General features: G+C 31.6%; 3 protein-coding genes, 1 long non-coding RNA gene and 1 other non-coding gene across 5 annotated transcripts; 2 read left to right on the plus strand and 3 right to left on the minus strand.

The window, feature by feature from the left end:
• Positions 1-214: 214 nt before the first annotated feature.
• LOC137829484 (exonuclease V, chloroplastic) lies at positions 215-2,053 on the minus strand. The gene has a single exon (XM_068636287.2). The coding sequence runs from the start codon at positions 1,569-1,571 to the stop codon at positions 366-368; it is 1,206 nt and encodes a 401-aa protein (XP_068492388.2). The 5' UTR covers positions 1,572-2,053; the 3' UTR covers positions 215-365.
• Positions 2,054-2,706: 653 nt separating this feature from the next.
• On the plus strand, positions 2,707-3,009 carry LOC150025729 (signal recognition particle RNA). The gene has a single exon (XR_016514474.1).
• A 1,190-nt stretch (positions 3,010-4,199) lies between these two features.
• On the minus strand, positions 4,200-5,138 carry LOC137827730 (uncharacterized). Its single transcript, XR_011083773.2, has 2 exons — positions 5,090-5,138; positions 4,200-5,050 (listed from the first exon to the last, which is right to left on the minus strand). It is a non-coding gene; the product is annotated as an uncharacterized LOC137827730 (long non-coding RNA).
• Positions 5,139-6,845: 1,707 nt separating this feature from the next.
• LOC137827728 (putative ribose-5-phosphate isomerase 2) lies at positions 6,846-8,327 on the minus strand. Its single transcript, XM_068634017.1, has one exon. It carries the CDS (start codon positions 8,036-8,038, stop codon positions 7,241-7,243), a length of 798 nt encoding a protein of 265 aa, XP_068490118.1. The 5' UTR covers positions 8,039-8,327; the 3' UTR covers positions 6,846-7,240.
• Positions 8,328-22,051: 13,724 nt separating this feature from the next.
• On the plus strand, positions 22,052-22,799 carry LOC150025730 (uncharacterized). Its single transcript, XM_090305246.1, has one exon. The coding sequence runs from the start codon at positions 22,161-22,163 to the stop codon at positions 22,581-22,583; it is 423 nt and encodes a 140-aa protein (XP_090161372.1). The 5' UTR covers positions 22,052-22,160; the 3' UTR covers positions 22,584-22,799.
• The last annotated feature ends 829 nt before the right edge of the window (positions 22,800-23,628 follow it).

The following is a 23,628-nucleotide window of genomic DNA, read 5'->3' on the forward strand; positions in this document are numbered from 1 at the left end:
AATCATAATATAGGTTTATACTTTGAAAATTCTTTATTTCAAACACTAGTTATATAAATAAAAATTTATCCTGTACTATTACATAAAGTGAAATATAACATTATTATAATAAAACTCATGCATGTATATAACAAAGGTCACAAATAATTCAAATCCAAACTACACATTATAGTTAAATTTACGGGTAAAAAGAAAAGATAAGACTGATAAGGAATATATAAAATCACTGAACCACTCTTAACTATTTGATCTCTCTGCATAAACAATGCTCTTGAAGGTAAAATAAGTTCATTATTTACTTTAGACTTCTCCATATGCATTTGTCTTTTACATTTCTTTTTCTGCTACAGCACATTGCATTCTTTCTACCCAATTGAGGAATCACTCGCAAAAGATTCTGTGCTCTCACTGTTGTTATCAGTGTATATTTCACACTCAGAAATAAATTTACAGTGACCACACTTCCATTGTTCATCCTCTGCCACATAACTGGCTTCTCTCTGTCCAAGCCACAACTCAAGACAACTCTCTATTTCACTCTTTACCCAACCTTCATCATATGCAACCTTTTCTTCCTCCAGCACTGAATGATCTCTTTGAAACTCATATCGCAACACTAACATATCATTAGATGGTGGCAGCCTTTTGCATGTATTTTGATAATGCCTCACCACATCACCAAGGATCAGTGCTGTGAATCCAGACTCGTAGCATGCTGCTTGTAGATCTTTACTCAGAGTGGCACGAGGATTCAACTCAAAATAATCATACAACTCTTTGCATGGGAAATCATGATGAGCATGTGCCACTAAATTGTCCCACAGATACTTGTAACACATTAACTGAATCCTTCCGTTTCTTCTCTGTGCTTCTGAAGGAACTGTGTCTTGGAAACGAGTCTTTGTCTCAACTAGAATCGGATTGCGATCTCTCTTTGCTCTTGGCATTTGAACTTCATCAATTTTCCCCACCATCCATATGCCTTCTGCAGAAGCAAAACTCAGTATTGGAAGCTCGCGTGTCAACCCATCAAACAGCAATTGATTCACCCCATTTATGAAGTTAAGAAGTTTCATTGCCATCTCATCTTCACGTGACTTCACCTTCAGTTCCACCGTAGTGTGAACCTCCTCTTCGAGTTCAACATGTCGATTTCTACCAGCTTTCATAGCTTCATTGTTCCTCCTTCCTCCTCCAAAGTCCATTTGCTTGCATTCATTGTTCTTCCATTCTTCAAATAAAAGAGAAAACTCCATTTGCCTTTCACACCATTCAGTTTTGGAGACATCAGTGACAGACAAGCCTCTCTTGCTCCTAAACCGGTGGAGTAAGGTGGTGTTGTCTGCTTTCGGCTTCTTCTTCCTCAGAAAATCGCCACAGTCCTCTATATCAGGTTCTGAACACATGGACATATTTCTCTTGGCTTTAACTGAGTCAATTGACTTGGCATTTCTATTCAACTTAGAGGCTGAAGGAGGGGTATGTTTTGAGGGTGCAGAATCTTCGGTGTGAAAGTTTTCTTCATCGCTTAGTTTGTGATTTGTGGTGGGACTACAGTTCTGCTTGTCCATCAATTCAAGTGATGAGAATTAGTTCTTGCAATGAGACTTGGAAACTCAAGAAACTACTGAGAGTGCTGATATTATCTTATTAGAAAGGTGCTAGTGAGTGAGAATTCGAAGGCTTAACCATCAAGAAAAAGGAAAAGTAATTGAAAGCAAAAGAGGAGTTGTGGAATCTTAGTACAGTTCCAAACAAAGTAGACAAATACGAAAGAAAAAGCATAAAAGGTTGAAAAGCAGTTTAGGGATGTAGACACTTAATTTTGGAGGATTAGTAGAGTGGCACATGGATCATAGTTCACACGGTAAATTGAACAATTCTGACTGGTTTCAGACTGTGTTCTTATGTCCAAAAGCCATGATCATGTAAAGCAAATAGCGTCAACATGAAGTGAAGTAAAGAAAACCCTGCACTAGTTGCTACAGAGTCACTGGTAGGAAATGAAAAAAGTTAACCATGAAAACCATTTTGTGTGGCTATGGTGGAAAACCTTCATTGCTAAGCTATCTACTAACTTTATTCAGGATTCAAGGGATTTGTAGAACCACCATATTTTCACAGAAATGTATCTTGAAGATCTACTAACTTTATTCAGATTTTTTTTTCTGAAAAAAAAATACCATAGCCATATAATATAATCACATTTACCTTTCAAAAAAGTTATTTTGTCATGTTATCCAAAGAAAACGATTGTTCTAAACATTTACATGCCATTTCTAAAAATAAATCAATATTTAAACTCAATTCAGTGCAGTATTTATTATCATTATTATAGGAAAAATTAATCTCTTACCTCCATGTAATTCAAGAACTCATTGAAATCCTTTGATTTATTTTTTTAATAAGAACGATCTTCCTCAAAATATTAACCTTTTCTGGTGAGAGTATTAATCAAAGTTGAATCAACACTTTTAAATGGCACTTCTATGTTTTTCTCATAACTTTAAAATGGACTCAACCCTTTAAACCAAACCTTTGGGGTTGCAAGGTTATAGTGTATCATAACATAAGATGCAGAAAGGAATATGCCTCACTCTCCAACTAAAGACTATCTGTACTTAATATTGTCATATTTCATGTCCCACATCGTTCAGTGTATTAGATAAACTAGGCTTTATAAATCTCTGACAAGCATGTCAGTTTGCCGAGCTGGGTAACACTAGCTTGTGACCCAAGTGGGGGCACCAAGGTGATTGAACAAGGCTTTGGCATTACCAAGTTGGCTTGGTGGTTGCATCATGCTGGCTTGCCCACTCCAAGCTGAGAGTTGAGCCATGGGAACTTTGCGAAGGCATTGGTCTCCTGGTTCCTAGACGAGAGGGCACAGCGTGAGGCTGGCTTCACAGAGCAGCGACTACCTCTGGCTCTTGGCAGTGGAGGGATCACAGGCTGCTGCACCTTCAGGCCACTTAGCTTGGTGAGCCTGCCTCTTGAACAATCACTTTTTTTTTTGACACTGGATGAGTTGGATGCATGAATGCAAGATAACAGTGATGGTGCTGATTTCCAAATTAAAATGATAAAGCAAAAGCCACAATAAACCGGGCTTTAAATAAACTCCACACACTACCATCTAAATGATCTAAACTTATGCAGAAAACAAAACACAAAATTCTCTGCATCATCGCAGTAACAGTTTTCCCTCAGCAGCTCACCCATTTGTATCACAATTTGAGGATCACTTTCAAAAATTGAGGGGTTATGAGACCACTTCATCATCATCTTCAGTGAGCTACAAACTCAATGACATAAGGATTTGCTTCAATTGCCATTCGAACAACCAAGTGTGTTTGGATTGAGAATAGAATTTGAAAAAGAGAATTTTAAGTGATTTGAGAGGAGAGTGGGAAGAAAGTTAAAATAGATTTATCAGGAAAGTTTATTAAAATTTATAAGTGATGTGATAATTGTAAATTTTTTTAAGAGATATAAAATGTAAATTTACAAATTATTCCTATCTTTAAATTATTTGAATAATAATAATACAACAAAATTAATTAATTTATTTAGATTTTTTTATAATAATAATATTATTATTACTATTATATAAGTTTAATTTTTATGTAAATAATTATATTTTTGATTAATTATACTATTAAATATTTGATTCAAATAAAATTATTATTATTTTTAAAATCTTATAAATATATATATAACATTTTATTTTTATTATAAATATTTAATATTTGTATTTTATAGTATAATTAATATTTTATATTTTTGATAGAATAATTATGTAATTTAGCTATATAAAATTGGGTCTTGGTTGTATTTCCATGCCTAAGGAGAGAAGAAAGCTTCTTTGACTTTCTTCACCCTTCCACGCTTCCTTTTCAGACAATAGAAAGGAAATGAAAATGGATTCGTAGTTGAAGGTGTGGCATACCTTCAACTGTGTTTGATTCTTGAGTGTGACAAACTTCTGATTCAAGAACTCTTTGAAATCGTTTGATTTATTTATTTTAACAAGGACGATCTTCCTCAAAATATTAATCTTTTACTACAATCTGATTTATTTATCCATATTTTTTTAATCAAACAGCTTGTTAGATGGGAAATCGTGATTAGCAGCATAAGCAAAATACTGGTAACATTAATTTAATATTTCCACTTCTTTTGAGGTTCGGAAGGAAGTGTAACTCAGAAATGTGTTTGTATTTCAACCAGTATCGGCATCAGAACCTCATGCTACCATCCATATGATGTGCAAAATCAAGGCTCACGTGTTAACCTTTCCTTGTACAACTAATTTACATCCTTTAAGAAATTAACAAGCTTCACGGCCATATCATCTTCAAGTGACTTCACCTTCCATTTCAACAAAGAGAGAGCCTCTCTCATTTAAGTTTAACATGTCCATCTATACCAGCTTTGGTAGCTTCATTCTTGCTTAGTTTCATTGTTCTTGGATTTTTGGAAGAAAGGAGAAAACACCATTTGCCTGTCACACCATTTTGTCTTGAAAACTTCAATGACAGACAAGTCCCTCCTGCTCCTAAACCAGTACAGCAATGGACAAGTTTCTGTTACTGTAACACAGAGGATAGTCTGACTGCTAAAAGACAATAGTATGCACAAGACTTCCACATAGTCGGTTACTGGAAGGGTAATATACACACACAGCCTTTCCCTCGTAAGCAATGCTGTTTCCAGGATTTGGATTTGAGCCACAAAGCAGCAACCTTACCCTAGCATAATCAAGAGACACTGGCTGGGGGGAGGAGGAAATATTTTCAAAGCTATAGTCTTGAGAGGTGATTACCAGTAATACCTAGGTCGCTAGGTCTGAACAATATAACAAGGTTCACATTGGGAATCAGGAAGCTGATACATTTCCACAGAATCCAGAATACTAGCAAAATCAATTTAGTATTCAACTTAACATCAACTTTAAAGCGAAAACTCATTGCCTTGCTCCTCAGGGGGAGGAACCTTGAAAGGAATTCAGAAGTACTCCAATGAAATTATTGCACACTAAACATCATACCTGACGTTATGAAGATATATTGCACACTAAACATCATACCTGACGTTATGAAGATATATAATTAACCTTGAAAACATACTATTATGTTATAAACTGTTAATTTTCAGAGAACATAAGTTTAGACATAATTAAATACACAGGAACATACAAATATCATAATGTCTCAATGTACCAATTAAAAACAGAGATGAAACAAAGATTTAATTATCTCTAACATCCAAATAAGTATATTTAAGAAATAAAACTGAACATCCCAACCAACCAACTGAATGGTAATCACCGGGAGCAGCATATGAAAACTGCATTATAATTTAAAATTGTCAATGATCCATGTCAGAAAACATCCAGCCACACGAGGAACAATGCTAGACAGCATGAGAATCAGCAAGAAAAGGGTCAATCATTCTTCTATGTAGTACTTTTCCCTGGCAAAAATGAGCTACCTTAAGGAACAAAATTCAACTAAACAGACGAGAAATGACAAAAAGATGAGAACTATTTCCTATTGATTATCCAAAATCTAAAGAAAACAAGATGAACATAGTTTGGATACGATACAATTAGTTATCATCATACTGCTGTAACTATTTGCACTTCATTTTTATTCAAGCAAAACTTAGTAGAGTTGCATGATAACTAATATTTATAATTTTAACTCTCGAAGAGCAAGTACGAGTACAACACCTTCACACGTCAATTGCAATGTGTCACCAAATACGTCACAACAGTAATGTGACACCTGCCAGTATCTTGTCTAACATCATAAGGTCAAAATAAAATTGACGTAGTAATTGAATAACCATGAATCAATGAGATGCAGTATAATATTAAACATATGTATGCACAAAAATAGCTTATCTTAGGTCACAGAATGTGTATAAATTCAAGAAATAACATAACAAGGACTACAGAGTAGCTTAGATAGAATAACCAAATTGCAGCTTGCCTTGGGTCTTTCAATGCTTTGAAAGAGTGTCTGGTTTATCTCAGCATGTGAGCAACCAAATAGCAAAAGCCAAAGCACTAACTAAATTCCATTTTCATTGCACATCATTGCATCACTTTATGGCTGGCGCATCAGCCTCTCCAATAATGCGTTTCAGAACAACAGAAATTTTACTACATCTACCTAAGGCTGAAGGAAAGCAATTAAGCGAGATTGATTCCAATTAGGGAAATATCATTTTATGCAAAAAAACAACTAGCTTCCATCCAATGATCTCTGATGATTAAAATCAATCATTGAAGAATTAGGTATATTGTTGGGTTCAACATTTCGCCAAAATCTGAGCCTACTTCTCCTTTTACATGACTGTCTCAGGTGTAAAAATTCCTTTGAAAAGAGTATAATGGCCTTCAAAACGCCGCCAAAGTGTCCACTTGGCTGCCACCTAGCAATTACTCTCAATATAAATCTGCAGTTAATATTAATTTGGGCACTCCCAGGTACATTTAAAGTTCAAAGTTAATTCTACGAAACAATAACCCTGTGTTTGGTTCAGTGTGCGACACAATTTGCCAAAATACACACTGAAGCAACTGATATTTGCTTTCAGGTTGACACGAATCCACATAATTGGTGTGCTTGAAAATCCATTGAGAATTGAAGAATTAAAGTGAAAATGCTATAAGCCTCTGAAAATTTCAACTGAATCATGAAACCAAACACACTAGTCATCAACCCAAGCATGCCATAAAACAAATAGGCACTACATACTAATGAACACAAACATGCTATATAATGAATAGGCATTACACTATAATCGTACAATTCAATAATATCAAGTCAGAAGGGGGAAAAAGAAAAATTGAATTAGATAGATTCAATTTGTTAAACACTGTCAATTCAATAACAAATTGTGTGGACAAATGGTTTAATACCACACAACAGCCATTGCATGAGATTAATATCCTAATAATCAGCTCCCCAACAAGTCTCATTCTCTTCCTGCTTGTTCAATCTAATCCCCTCTCCAAAAAAAACAAAAAATAAAACTATCGGGGAATTAAGAAACTATCTCCAAATTTGCATTAAATACTAAAAGGATTTATTAAAATACCCTCCCAATTCCCCTGACAAAAAAACTTTACTACTACATCATACAATTAGTTAGAACCCCATGTCAAAGATCAACCTTCACCAATTAACCTACCTTCATTCTCCTAACCATCTCCTCAAAAGCCTCAAAACTACTTATTCTTCACCGTCAAGCCCAGCTCCCCTGCCACAATAACAGTGGTAGCCATGTCCAGAAACATGCCATGCTCCACCACCCCAGCAAGCTGCAGAATTGCGTCACTGGCAGCCTTCAAATCCCCAATACTCCTCTCGAAATACAAATCCACAATGAAGTTCCCATTGTCCGTGACAAAGGGCTCCTCCTTCTCCCCAAAAGTCCTAAGCTTGGCAACACACCCAGCCTCCTGAAACAGCTTGCGCAACCTCTCGGCAGAGAACCTCCAACAAAACGGAATAACCTCAACGGGCATGGCCAATCCACTTCCCCCCACATAGTTGACAAGCTTGGACTCATCAACAATGACAATAAACTTCTTGCACGCGCTCTCCACCATCTTCTCCCTCAGGAGGGAGCCGCCGCGACCCTTGACGAGGTTGAGAAAAGGGTCAACCTCGTCGGCGCCGTCGATGGCCAGATCGACGACGGGGTGGGAGTCGAGATCGGACAGGGGGATCCCGAGGGAGAGTGCCTGTTCGTGAGTCATCTTGGAGGTGGGTATCCCGACGATGTCTTTGAGTTTGCCCTGGCGGAGAAGCTCGCCGATGCGTTCGACAGCGTGCTTGGCGGTGGAGCCAGTGCCAAGGCCGAGAACCATGCCGGATTCAACGTACTCGACGGCCTTGTAGGCGGCGATCTTCTTAAGGTCATCTTGGGTGAAGATGACGGAGGGGGAGGAGGAAGGGTGGAGAAGGCCGGCGTCCATGGCAGCCTTCTCGGTGGCAATGAAATGGGGGTATGGAATGGCCATCTTAATGGGTCCTCGAAATGGGTGAAAAGACCTAAACTTGAGAAGCCCCAGAGGTTTAAACTTGTGGTGGAAGAACGAAGGAGAGAAAGAGAGAGAGATAGGGTTAGAGGGTTAGAGAGGGTTGCGATTGTTTGGGTATATATAGAGAATAGCAGTTTGGTTCAAACACTGCGTTTTTGTGGTTTGAAGATAAATAAACGTGTTTGGCGCGGTTAGGGGAAAGAGATTCCACCACCAAGGAGGAACGCAGGCATGCAGTTTCCGACCTTTTTATCCATGAACAAACCTCAAACCTAAATATAGATACATTTAAACACTTATTATACATCTACTTAATAATTATTATAATTATAATAAACAAATTTTTAGTGTATAAATTATATTATAGTTGAAAGTTGTAATGAATGAATATTGCTAATGTATATATTATATATGTACAATCATTTATATTGTGATGATTTACAAATTAATTTTAACTTGTGATAAAATTATTATTTTTATTTCTCCTTAATTCTTAATAATCTTATCCATACATTCTTCTTGGAAAATTTTATGTGATAAAGGCACCTGCAAAATGTAATCCAGTGTTAAATAATTGTTCTAGTCATTTTATTATTAAAATGATAAAAATAGTAGTAAAAACACAATTAATTTTGATCAATAAATCCTTTTAAGTTGCGATAAATTTATAAAAAAGCTTCAGATGAAATTGCCGTCAATTACGAAAGACTCCTAAAGTGAAAAAAAAAATCATTATTTTTCTATTGTTCTTACTTTTTTTTAATAATAATGATGATGAGATATACATGATTTTTTAGGTTTTTTTTATTAGCTTTTATAATCAAATGAAACCCAGATTTAAGACAAGTAATTATTAAAGAGTATACAGTATTGATGTGATATTAAGAGAATTTTAAATTTAAAACTTAAAAATAAAATAAAAAAGTGAATGGTTGAAAGTAATAAAAAAATTAAGAAATTCAAACATATGAGAGGAAGAATTATTTTGAGTTATCTTAAACAAAAAAAAAAGTAATATTTTAATTATTCAATATGTAAAATTATATCAAAAACTTAAATATATTAAAAACCTGTTTCAAGAAGAACTTGTAAAAAAAATATTTTATAAACTGTTTCAGGAAAAATAGGAGTTGTACACTGTTCAATGTTCAATGTTCAATTTTCAATGTTTCAACTCTTAAATTTAAAATTCTCCCATTTTCTGCACTTGAATGGACCACAACTTGCGAATACAAATTGTTGTGACACGACCACACCAAAAAGATTGTGCTAAATCGGATCATATAATGCTGTTTGAATTCGTTTTTGACCTTATCCACGTTTAACAGCGTGAAACCAAAAATTACAATTTTTTTAGTGATAAACAAGGCGTGAATATTGCTTTTCTTACGAATCTTCGCATATCCCACTTAACCAATGTCTATTCATTCACGCCCTATGTCATTTTGTGTACTTTTTTTTTATAATTTTCTTAAAATATGCAGTTATTTTATCAGTTTTGTTTTGACCTAAATAAATATATTTCTGTGGAGTGTGTAGATTATATAATCCCTCTAATTTAATCAAAAGATCAAAATATGTGAAAAGAATAATTATTCTAAGAAAAGCAATTTCATGTTATCATTATAATTGTGTTATTCCGTGTCTTATCTTTTGCTTGGAATAGATTCTTTGTATTCTTAGGCTATGGTGGCTATGGGAGAACCAAAGCCACTATCTTTCTTTGATAATGATGTGAAGTGTGCAATTTGGTTTGTCCTTTTAAAAGGCAATTTTATTAATAATGTTTTTTTTTTGCAGAGCATCTTCTTGGGATTGGTCAATGATTTTGGTCCGCACCTTCGACCCCATCTTGCTTTGTCTGTGATTTGTATTTTACCAAAAACAAAGAAACAAAAAAGTTTGTCTGCACTGTGTATTTTCTGAGGTGCAGAAATAATCAGAGTTTCATATTTGATTTTCTTTTGGGTGAAAATGGTCGACATGGCTAAATAAATAAGCTAAACTATCCAAAATAAGCAGAAATGAAAACATCTGCAAAAAAGATCCAAAGAAAAACAGTTTAAAATAGAAAAATAAGCAGAACTTAACCAATGATTTTTTAACATTGCACGATTTTAATTTAGGCTCGCGTTTTAGTATAAAGTATTGCTAATTTCGCTTATAAAACTTTAAATGTTTTTGTAATGAGGGTTTTCACGCATTGTGTGGTGTTGGAGAATTTTAAATGAAAGTTTGTAATATTAAAGGAAATAAATAAAAATAAAAAATGAATAATTTTAAAGATAAAAAATATTTAATGAATAATTCATTTAGATAAAAAAAAGGATACATTAAATAAAAAAAATTGTGAATCAATTATTATTTAGTCACCGTCACTTTAAGGTTATGCGGGCCGTGATCTCGAATTTGAAGCCCAGCTTCAGAATCTAAAACACGGGCTTGGAAATTACTTTCGGAACCCCATCAATTTTTATCTGCATCCCCTCTTTATCTGGAATTCCAATTTTGCCTTTGCGACTTGTATTTGAAACTGGTCTCCTTTGGTGGTTGCTGTAACGTGGAGAGGACTGTTTCATCCTGCACCTCCATATATTCTTCTCTCACCTCCATAAAATTTCATATTTTCAAAAATACCCTTCTTTAATATTTTAAATTACATGATCCGAAAGTTTTTTTGAAATTCGTTATTAGCTTCCGGATTCCATAATCTGGAAAAAAAATTTCATACGCATGGTTAGTTTCTGGATTATGTAATCTGAAAGTTTCTTTAGCTTCCAAATTATATAATTCGAAAGTTTTTTTCAAATGCATGTCCGGATTACATAATTCGTAAGTTATTCTATGGGGTGGCACAAGAAAAATAAAAAAATATTTTTATGTATTATATGGGAGTAGCAGAAGAACCTATGAAGGTGCAGAAAGATGTAATTTTTTTAAACGTTTATAGCAACGAAAACTTATTAGACATGGATTATAAAGTTACAGTTAAATTGGACTTGAATTAAAAATTTATATTAATATTTTAACCAATTCATTTCGGTCTTGTGTTTCTTGTATTTTGATTACTATATCAAAATATTTTATCTACTTTATTTTTTATTACTATAGCATTTTTTTATCGAACACCTTTAACTTTTATATTATTTCTATTTATTTATGCTTATTATTTCTATTTTTATTACTTAGTTTTTGTTTTTGTTACTCAACATGTCCTTAAACAATAGCTAATATTTAACAAAAATGGTTGAATGTTAACTAACCATGTTTCTTTGAAAATGAACTCGAAGATTATAACTTGGTGAGAATATAGTGTTTATGATGAAACAAGCTTTCACTTTATATCCGATATTTAGGTCGATAAAAACACAAAAATAATAAGTTCTTAACAACATTAAGAATAAGAGTATGAGATAAAACAAAAATTGTATTTATTGGAGAGTAGATATTTATAAATATTCTAGATGGCGGTCTTTGGATTGATCGTATCATTTTCATTCATTGTTTTATAAATAGTTGTTCATCATTAAAAAAAATATTTAATAGACTATTTTGTTCATAATGACTATTGAAGATTTGGTTACAACCGAACTATTTGATATTCTGACATTAAGACGGGTAAGTTTATTATGATTTGGAAAAAAAATGAAACATTCAGAATGAAAATGAAAATAAGACATTTAAACAAGATAATGAAAATTAAATAATTTAAAAACCATAGAATTTACTATTTTTTACTTATACACATATTCTTGCGTGTTTCTTTTCATCGTTTATCTATTCATCTTGAAAAATATTCAATTTTTATTTTATCAACTTATTTTAATATAAGAGTTTATAAGAGTGTGTTGTATACTTACATAAGTCAACATTTAAAATTAAACAAAATTTGTTATAATTAGTTTAATTATAATTTTTTTAAAAAGGACATTTATAGCACAGATACTGCATAATTAATTTTGTGACTAACATAATTTATTATAGCGAATTATGTCTATTTTTCAACCTATTGATTAAGTTATCTACTACAAACTTTTTCTCTCTTTAAAGAAAGTCATCTTAGATTTGTGAAATGGATCTGCTAACCAAATGTAAGAGGTAAAATCTCCCTCATATTAATTCTAACATACATGCAATATGTTGTCCAAAATGATAAAAATACTCTTAAAAATAATGAAAATAACCTTAGAATAAAAAAAGTGTGTGGATAAAAATTATTTATAGAACTCTTTTTCCATAAATATTCTGCATTTAAATTTTTGGAACATATTTTTGAATTTTGAAAATTCTTATCCATAATGCATTTTCAATGTTGTGTTTTGAATTTTTTTATCTGAAATATACTTTTTATTTTTGAATTATATTTATTATTCTGGATTTTCAAATCCAGAATAAGAATCATTTTGGAAATTTCAAAAAATAATAGGGTGCAAATTAAAAGTGATACGGTGCAGGAAGAAATTGCCTAGGTAAGATTTATGAATGTTATATTGACTAAGAAAAAAATGCAGTTTCTGTCTGTACTCCTACATTTTTCTTCATGCACCCCCACAATTTTGTAAATTTCGAAATTGACCTTCACCTGTTATTTTAATTTGGGATCTGGAAGTATGCTATGGATTTATCAATCCGGAAGTGAATCATGTTGCTTTCTGGATGAGAGGGTGTTCTACAAGCAAAGTTTGCATAAATTATTGATTTTTGGATTGCTGAATCTAGAAGCCTAATTTATATTACGGATTGGTGGATTCGGAATGATTTTTTTCAATTATGGATTTTTGAATCCAGAATACATATTTTGAATTATGGATTATGGTTTTTTCAATTATGGATGTTTTGAATTTTTTTTATTTTGGATTAACACTGTGATTCATGTATTACCGGAAGCACCAATCTGGGAGATTACTGGACGCGCCAATCCGAAATTTTACCGAAAACGTCAATCCAAAAATTTACCGAATTTCATAATCCGGAATAAAAAAAAATATACAATTTGATGTAAGAACAATTTTGTCTTTGCGAACCTTATGGGGTGCAGAAAGAAAAATATAGGGATGCAAGAAGTAACTGCTGAAAAAAAAAAGGTAGTATCTGATCGCAAAACCAACCCAATAACCTCACACACCAAACACTTACCCTCCACACATATTTTTATTAGCTTAGGAGGCGACAATTTCTTTCCGTAACTCTATGCTTTCTTTCTTCACCTCAATAGAACACGGGAAATACATACTTATATTATGGGATGACATTTCTTAGTTTATAGTAATTAATTTTGTGTGTGTTAACACTACTAATATTTAAGACTATTATTTTTTATTTTATATTAATGGGGTCAAAACTATTTATTAATTAATGTTTTTCATTTTTCCTTTTCCTCGACGGCTGAGTTATTTTGTAGTAGATGTAAATAAGATTTATCTTTGATCAAGGTAGACAGACATTGATATAGTAATTTTTATATATAATAAGCAACTAAAATATTACATTAAAAAAATAAAAAGGTCATATCTAAATAATAAATTTAAAAAGTGAAACAATTTGAATCCAATATATATTAAAACTTTTTATAAATTGTAAGGTTCTAAAAGAACTTTGAAGTTCACATGTGAATAGAACATGATTTTCATACACATGAATTGGTACACGTAAAAGATGTAGAATCAATTTGTAAAACTAGAATTGTTGCTACAAGTAAATTTGTTAGCAAACTGATCCTCATCTTATTCAATCTCAAAATGGCATTATATAACCTTTACAAGATAACAGGTTACAAGAAAATAGCTAAAGATAAACAGCTAAAAAGAACAAATTAAAGATAACTAATTTTCCTACTAATAAGGACTTATCGAAACAGAAAACGAAAGGCTCCTAATATCAAGCAACAAACTATAACTAACAAAGACCTCTTCAAACCCTCCCTTAAACTAGCTGCAAATTGCAGTTAGTTTATCTCAGTGAAACTACACATTCCCATATTCTCTCTAAGTTTTTTGAAAAGCTTCCAACTTCAATGCTTTGGTCATCACATCAGCAACTTGTTTTTGAGTTCCACAATGAACTAACTCAATTTTTTCACTTTTCACAAGGTCTCTAAGAAAATGAAAACGCACTCTGATGTGTTTGCTTCTTCCATGCATTACTGGATTTTTTGAGAGTTTAATTGTGGAGGTATTGTCACACATAATGATGGTGCCTTTGTGTTGAACATGATTTAGGCCTTTTAAGACCATTCTGATCCATATAGCACAAGTAGCAGCAGCCACGAACTCCACCTCGGTGGTTGAAAGTGCAACAATTGGCTGCTTTTTTGACATCCAAGAAACCGCACCCGAACTCAATAAGAAAACATAACCTGATGTGCTTTTAGAATCCTCTTCATCACCAGCATAGTCTGTGAATACAAGCAACTCTTTTTCCTCTCCCTTCTTGTAAAAAATACCATGATTTGTTGTTCCATTCAAATAACGTAAAATTCTCTTAGCAGCTTGCAAATGTAACTCAGTTGGTTTTGACATGTACCTACTGATCAAGCTCACACTGAACATAATGTTTGGGCGTGTAGTCGTAAGATACATTAAGCTTCCAACAATTTGCTTGTAGTAAGTGTCATCAACTTCAGCTCCATTGGTATCTCTACTAATTTTAAAACCTGGAACAATAGGATTAGTTACAGGTTTGCTATCCGACATTCCGAAAAGCTTCAGCACATCAGTTGCATATTTCCTTTGGCAGATAAAATTCCATTTGGTTTTTGCAGCACTTCAATTCCAAGGAAGAACCTCATCTTCCCTAAGCCAGTCATGTCAAAAGCTTTCATCATGGAATTTTTGAAATCAGCCATCATGTCTTCATCCTCTCCTGTGTAAATCAAGTCATCCACATAAATGCTAACAATTAGAAGTTTACCTTCACTGCTTCTCTTAGTGAACAATGTTTGCTCATTTGGGCACTTGCTGAAACCTTCTTCAGTGAAATGAGATTCAATCCGACTAAACCAGGCTCTAGGAGCTTGCTTTAGGCCGTAAAGAGCTTTATGAAGCTTGTACACTTTGTGCTCACTTCCTTTCTTTATGTACCCCTTTGGTTGATCTATGTAAACATCCTCATTTAGTTCACCATGGAGAAATGCATATTTGACATCTAACTGAAAAATGGTCCACCCTCTACAAGCTGCAAGTGCCAATATCAATCTGACAGTGTCCATTCAAGCCACAGGAGCAAAAACTTCAGTGAAATAAATCCCTTGTTGTTGAGAGTATCCCTTTGCCACCAATCGGGCTTTATATTTATCAACTTCACCGTGCTCATTCAGCTTCGTCTTGAAGATCCACTTTACTCCAATGGTCTTAGCTTTGGGTGGAAGATCCACAAGCTCCCAAGTTTTATTTTTCTCAATGGAGCTTATTTCACTGTCCATAGCCATCCTCCATTTTTCTTCTTTTACAACATCTTTTTGGCAGCTAACATGCAACGCACCATGTTCATTATCGTTCTATTCTTCCTCTCGACAACACCGTTTTGATGAGGAGTGTATGCTGTAGTGAGTTGTCGCTTGATCCCTTCTTCACAGAAAGCTTTGAAATTGGATGAAACGAATTCACCACCTCTATCTGCCCTCAAACATTTAATGGACCTTTCTGCTTCCTTTTCAACTATCTTCTTGAAGCTTTTGAAACATTCCAAGGCTTCTGACTTCTCAAGCAACAAATACACCCATGCTTTACGACTATAATCATCGATGAAGCATAGGACGTACCTTTTCCCACTATTGGATATGGGATCAATAGGACCACAAATGTCTGCATGAATGAGCTCCAACACCTTGCTTGCTCTCCATTTATTTTTCTTTGGGACTGCGTTTCGATGTTGCTTTCCAGCGAAACAGTCAGTGCATGTTACCTTTGAATCTTTCAGCTGTGGCAGCCCATGTACCATCTTCTTAGATTGCAAAGTTTTCAGTGCTTTGAAACTCAAATGTCCATACCGCTGGTGCCAGATATATGAGAGGTCGGAGGAGCTAGCGAGTAAGCACTCTTCTGACTGTGGTTTAGTTGCTGATGAGCTTTCATTTATGAGCACAAACATTCGATTTGCACTCATTTTTGTGTGTGCAATCAGCCCTTTATCTGGATGATACAGGTTGCACGATCCATTGTTGATAAGAATTGCAAGACCCTTCTCCTGAAGTTGTCCCACACTTAGCAAATTGTTTCTAAGTTCAGGAACAAAGTAAACATCTTTAATCACAAAGCTCAAACTTTAATCACAAAGTAAACATCTTTGAATCCAATATATATTAAGGTATAAAAGAACTTTGAAGTTCACATGTGAATAGAACATGATTTTCATACACATGAATTGGTAGACTGTAAAAGAATGATAAAATCCTGAATTTTGTGTGGAAGCATGTGTTAAAAGAAGTGAAATAAACAAATATGACCCCAACATTTCTCACATTTCTCCCTCTACTACCCCAAGATACTTACTTCTCAACTTCAACTTCCATTTTTATTCGTTGCAAATGGAAATCAAAATAGAGGGATACAAAACATGCATATATCACAAATCACTTATCTTTCCTCCTCCATAACAAAAATTAAATAAATAGATATAAATATATGTTTAATGTATTATTATTTTTTGGTTAAATATGTGTTTTATTAGAGAAAAATAGTTTTTTATCTATAGAACAAACTTTAGAACTCTTAATACTTATATTAAAAAAATTATTAAAATGAATGTAAATTATATTATAATACAGCATAAAATATTTTAGTATTATAAATTGAGAATTTATTTATTTGTGACGTAAAAAAAGTTGAGAATAATTTAATTATTATAAGTATTTAACATATCTAAATTTGGAATTAGAAAGTAAAATCATTTTTACTTAAAACTATATCAACGAAAAACATGTTTAATATTTTTTTCAAGTCACTATCAGACCATTCAAATCACTTATGAGTGAGTTCTTTTGGTGGTTAATGTATTTGCCATAAAAAGTAAAAAAGCTGGTAAAAAAAAAAAAGAAAGAAGAAGAAGTGAGTGAAAGGACAAGACAGGAGAAGACGTGTGCATAGGAAAAAGATAACTTGATTTGTGTGATTGAAACTACCTCATAAGACTTCTTTCTGAAACATCAATGGTTATCTATTCTATGCATGTCACATGCAAGCCTTATTTATGTCATCTAATACAGAACCATGAAGCCTTTCAAAATACAAATTAACCATGCATCCTCAAATTTTATTAAATTCATTGTTTTAATGTTAGATCAATAGAATAATATATTCTCTACTGCAACCAACTTTTTTATAAACAAATATAAAAAAAGAATTAGAGATGTTAAAGATGAACAAAATATATCTTTTGGAATGTATGCATATTCAGTTCTGAGAAATTAAGCACAGAAAAAAATCAAACAAAATAAGGAATAAAAAGAATGAAGTGCCCAGAAAAAAGAAAAATATTTTTATAAAATAAATTTGCGTAAAATTATTATATCACTTTAAAAAAATATTAAATAAAAATTAATTGTAGAAATAATAAATAAATTATTATTATTTTAAGTAAATTATATATTATTTTAGAGAAAAAAATTTAATATATAAAGTACTTTATATTATTAAAAAAAATTATAAATTGATATAAATATAATTATATATTATAAATTTTATATAATTATAGGCAGCTTTCTCTCTTGGGTAAGTATATACATTTTAATTTACTGTATTATTTTATTTTTTTATCTCTTTGATAGTTATGTAATATTTTATTTTGAAAATAGTTATAAAAAAAGTTGATCTAAATCTTCTTATGAAAAGGATTGAAAATCGGATTGATATTATCATGAACCTCGAACAAATATATTCAATTCACAATGATTATAGCTGAGCCAGTAAAATCTTGATACAAATCTTTAACCATTAACATACTCCACCATTCTGTTCAGAACATGCATTTTTTTACCAGTATTTATGGAAACGGGTGCAAATTTTAACTTACCAATAATCTTCTTACAAAGAAGCAACACCTGCCACCTTTTTTTCAATTTTAATTTTTCTGTCAATATATAATATTAGAATGAATTTAAGTATATTCAAGTGCATTACACGAGTTAAAATAATATTAGAAAGAATTTATATAGCAAGGTCATTAATTAATGTTGTAGAATTGCTTAGGAAAAAAACAAATAACATTATTGAGCAAACTATATTAATTTAAATGCCCCACTAAAGGTAACTCCATCTCTATTTTCTTATTATTTCTTTTTCTTTTGTCATTTTCACTTTATCAAACAGTTTAGCACTGTATTCTAACAAAAAGAAAACAGTGAAAAACTTTTTTCTGAAATATTTTAAAATAGAGTTTTGTACTAAGAAATAGAATATATGAACAAAAATAGCTAAAAATTAACCTTTTTAGTTGAAAATATATATATATATATATATAGTTAACTAAACAAAAACGTGCCGATAAAAAAAATCAAAACAAAAAATTATATAAGAAATATGATAAAAACATGATGATAAATATTGATTTTAAAAATATATAAGTTCTAACTATCTATTTCTATGTTCTGTTCCATTTATCCTATTTTTCACTGTCCAAATCAAACCATTAATTATCCACATGATTGATTTATAACAAGAATCAAATTGCAACCTACATTCCTTTCGAAGTAAATTTAAATATTAAGATTGATTTAAATGTACATTTTAATTTCATTTGATAATTTAAAAATCAACTCACTAAAAACTTATTTCATTTGATTTCAAAATAGATGAAAACCATATTTTAAAGATTGTAAATTTCGGATCAATAAAGAACCATGCAATAAATATGTATGAGTAAAATTAAAAATGCAGAAACTCATTTTGGTGAATAATAAAAGTAGGGTTTATACTGTTGTCTAGGGTTATGAAGAAATGATAGTAACTGAGACAGCTGTGTTGTGCAACAGATAGACAATGATGAACCTTCCAGCTGTTTGATTAGATATAACCATGTGTACGACATCATAGAGACTTGTCTTCTTGGATTGAAAAGGCCTCACTTCAACACCATCTTCATCATCAATGCTTCATCCAGAATCTTCACTCACCCTGCTTTTAGATTTGCATGTCCCAAAATATCCCATACCTTTTCCTATTTAAACACACCATTCTTCTTCCCTTTCCTCGTACTGTACTAACATGTTCATCTTTCTCTTGTTTCCACTTCATATCTCTCTCTTTCTTTTCACACATATGCTTTACTCAAACCCTATGAATTCTATTATGTGCAGTTTTCAATTTGCCCTAGCTATCTGAAGAACTAGCTAGTATAGTTTTCTTGTACGATTAAACTAGACTAGACTAGAATTGCTTTGTCCATGGGTGATGTTTTTTACTATAAATGCTATGCTTCACAATACTTCAATAATCAATAGATTAGATCTATATAAGTCTTCTTCCTTTCTGGCTATTGATGAGCATTGCTATGCTTCAAATACGGTCTAGGACAGCCATGCATGTGATGTTTGCTAAGTTATTAGTGTCTGTGATGAACAATTAGATTGGATAGAGTTCAGTATTGTCTAAGTAGGTGGTGAATTGTTTGAGGGTTGGTGGGAGTTATGGAAGGGGCTCACTTCAGTCCAGTCCGTGGCGGTAGAAGATGGCTGAGACTCAGCTGCTGACTCGTTGGCTCGAGAGCTCACAATTAAGATTGATATCTGTGCTTAGTTAAGGTGGTGTGCTTCTGATCCAACGATGCAGGAGCTGCATTCAGTCGTTACTGTCACGTCTTGGACTGAAGGGGCCTCTTCATATTCTGCATCTTTAGCTCTTTTGCTTATGACTACCAAAACCATATTTAAACATGCAAACTTAAGTTTTCTGTGCTGTATTCTTTATGTGGGATTTCTGTGATATTATTGTACACCAATTTCTTGCTGGTAAGGCATTTAATCGCTTAACACTCACACCGTGTTTGTTATTATGTGGAGTGACATGTGATCCTCACCTACTTTCTGCTTATCAGAAGAACACAAGATTCAGACATATTAACAGATGAGTTTGTTTTCCAACATACGAGTTAGTTGCATATTGACAAATATATGAAGACTTGTCATTTTCTTTATAAACTTAAATTACTGCTGTAACAAACATGTGTGACTTCTCTGACATAAGTTTTTTGTTACAGTGATTTAGGTACAAGCGTGCTGTGATATAGTTGTTTCTGAAAAGGAGAATTTTTCTTTGAAGGATGTGGGAGGCAAAGCAGAATGTCTTTCATTCGAAGAAACACATCGTGTTGGTAGCTGTAACCAAAATAAATCGTTTATCTGTAATCAGTGCTATCAGTATTGTATCAGTATGATTTTATCTGTAATCAGTGCTATCAGTATTGGCACTATGTATAATGTTTTAAGGAAGAAAACATCAGACACAGTGTAATGTATGTATATTGAAATTTTTTAAAACTAAATGTGTATGATGATGTCATTTCAATTATTGTACTTTTATGATTATAGATTGTGGCTATTTTATATTTATCTAATCAGATCCTTGTTAAAAGAGTGTTGGACATTCTAGTAGTTTGGGATGACACAGTATGCAACTTAATAATTATTTGAAGATCTTGATGTATTTGTTTAGTTATATTCTTAAGTCTAACAGCAGATATTGTTGGTCTACATTATTTCTTAATGCTATTTATAATTCTGGACTTTTTATAATTTTGGAAGCATTAGGTTTTGAATCATTTGTTTTCTCACAATTAAGCTGTAAATAAAGTACATAAGTTCTAGATTTTTAAAAACAAAAGTATAATTGTATAACTTGATAATAGTTGATGTAATTTTATATTACACGAAAAAAAATAATTAATTTGATCAAGCTTTGCATATAGTTTTCTTTGGTTGTCAATAGAGTAATTTTGTTTGTTTATTAAGAGAATTGGAAGATTTTTCTTTTCAAATGTAAGTAATGTTTCGCAATAATAAAAATAATTAATTATTATATTGATTAATTTTATATTGTTTTATAAGTTAAAAATATTAAAATAAAATAAATTTTAGTATTAATAAAAATTTCTATCTAAATTAAATATTTAGATTTTAGTTATTAATTATTTTAAATTTAAAATAATTTATTTTATAATTTTTTATTAATAATGTAAAAAAATTACTTTAATTTTAATAGTTATTTATAAGATAATAAAGAAATAATTAAATTTTAATTTTTAAAATTAATTTTAATTTATAATTATTTTAATACATTTGACATAATTTTGATTTAATCTATGATGACTTTAGAGAAAAAGAAAGGTTGTCACATTGTAGAAAGATTTTATTTTGAATATTTGAGAAGAAATTTACCATATGCATGACTTTTAGAATATGAAATTATTATATTTCTGTACATTTTTCTTTTGTTAACTACAGTTTCATGTACTTTACTATTCCTTTTTTGAAATTAAGTGTGCAGAGCCGTAAAAATCATATTAAAATGTTTAATGATTGAGTTAAAAATCATATTAAAATGTTTAATAATTGGGTTATCAAAACTTTATTACCCCTTTTAGTATATAACCCTCATTGACTTAGTCCATCGAGATGAAGAGAAATAATTAATTTATATTTTTTTTGATTCCTACTCCTCTATGCCTTCCACTAAATATCTATTAATACACCTTCTAACTTAATTAGTTAAAGTTACTTTAGTTTAAAATAATTAAAAAAAATATTATTACTTGAGATTTTAAAATATACAGTTTTAGGGTTATAAATAAAGAAAAAGAGAATATATGCATAACAAAAATCTGTTTGGTGTGTCTGAATTTGGTCAAAATATATTCTTTTAAGTAAAGATGAAGTGAAATAAACGAACACACGGTTCTTCTCATTGGAATTGTAATATTTATTTGGTGTGCCTTAATTCTGGTTCTTTGAATCTTACTTCATTTTACACTGTAACTTTCATTTCACACACCTTTTATTTCCTTCACACCACACACACGTTCATGCATCCATTTTTTCTCTTCTATATATATATATACATCACAAAACCTTCCTTCTTTTCATGAGTTGGAAGCATTTTGAAGGCCCAGAAAAATGGAAGCAATTTCTCTGTGTTCTTCTGTGTTCTTATCAAACCCTCGTTCAGTGAAGATCTTCTCTAGTGCCACCACCACTCGCAGGACTTCAATCTCTGCGTCAGAAAGTGACTCCTCTGGGCACTACTACGACGGGAAGATGGTGGACCAGAACATGATCCTTCTCAGAATGCGAATTCGTGAGATTGAGACGGTGGAAATGAAGGGTAAAGGTCCTTCGGATTGGAGTGAATGGGAGAAAAACTATTTTCAGAATTATGGTTCCGACGTATGTGAAGTGCTTGGGTTGCTGCAAAGACTCTTGATGAACACCAGACCTTCTCATGCACTTGCTACAATTGTTGTTCTTATGCTAACCACGTCCATGCCAATCCTGCAACTTCTCTTTCATTTTGTAGCCTTTGTCAATGGAATCATATGATATCTGAAAATGGCAGCTTTTGCATCATTCTGTGATCGATTTGAAACGATGAAGCATAAATAGGAAAGTCCATGTTGTGAACGCAACATTCTGTGAAAGGGCCAATAAATTGTAGCTACAAATGTTTTTCATACTTTGTACAACACTTGAGATTATGATATGAACAATATAAATGTTGTGTTATTTTTTTTTAATTAATAATCTTTTGCTTGTTTCTTATAGTAAAAAGTTAGATATTCTTCTTCTCTATTCTCTAATATGAAATTGATTTTTATTTTTAATTTAATATAATGTAAGTTGTAACAATGATAATATGATTGAGTTATTTTGTATATACAATTGATTCAAAATTAAAAAATGATATGCATATAGATGATGTAAAGTTTGAACCAGAAAAGAAAATAAATTCTACTTATAGTTTATTCTTATAATAATAAACAGTGATGTTTATGTGAAATAATCTCAAATACACTTCGAAATTTGAATAGTAAATAATGATTTTTAATTTTACCTTATAAATGTAAAATATAATCAATGTTTATTAGCAACAATATAATCAATATGATGGATTATTACAATCTTGAGATTAAAAGTATATGGTTTATTATAATCAGTTTACCTATTAATTTATGAGGATGAGAACAAAGTGTATAAATTAGCGTGAGAAGGAAATAACTCTATTTTCTTTTCATTAATTTTGAAATTTGTATAAAATATTTTTTACAATACTTTCATTGGAGATATATTTAAATGTCTTATTAATAGACCTTGTTTATATTTATACTAAATTATTTTAATAAGTTAAAATTTAATATTTATTTTAGTTTTAGTTTTATATATTTATCTAAATAAAATTATATATTATTTTATATTGATATATAATTTATAACTTGAATGAATTTTTTTTATAGAAAAGTAATATAAATTAGAGATTTGCATTATAGGAAAAAGAAATTAAAAAACAAAACATGATAGTATTATATTGTAGTAGTGGTTTGTGTAATTATTTGAAGTGTGAAAAAAATAGTTTATCTCCACTATCCTT

The sequence above is a fragment of the Phaseolus vulgaris genome, chromosome 7 (assembly GCF_051622355.1).
Source record: "Phaseolus vulgaris cultivar YP4 chromosome 7, ASM5162235v1, whole genome shotgun sequence".
Taxonomy (NCBI): domain Eukaryota; kingdom Viridiplantae; phylum Streptophyta; class Magnoliopsida; order Fabales; family Fabaceae; genus Phaseolus; species Phaseolus vulgaris.

What these genes read in the sequence shown, in the direction of transcription:
- LOC137829484 (XM_068636287.2), bottom strand. Translation starts at nt 1,571, where the DNA reads ATGGACAAGCAGAACTGTAGTCCCACCACAAATCACAAACTAAGCGAT.
- LOC137827728 (XM_068634017.1), bottom strand. Translation starts at nt 8,038, where the DNA reads ATGGCCATTCCATACCCCCATTTCATTGCCACCGAGAAGGCTGCCATG.
- LOC150025730 (XM_090305246.1), top strand. Translation starts at nt 22,161, where the DNA reads ATGGAAGCAATTTCTCTGTGTTCTTCTGTGTTCTTATCAAACCCTCGT.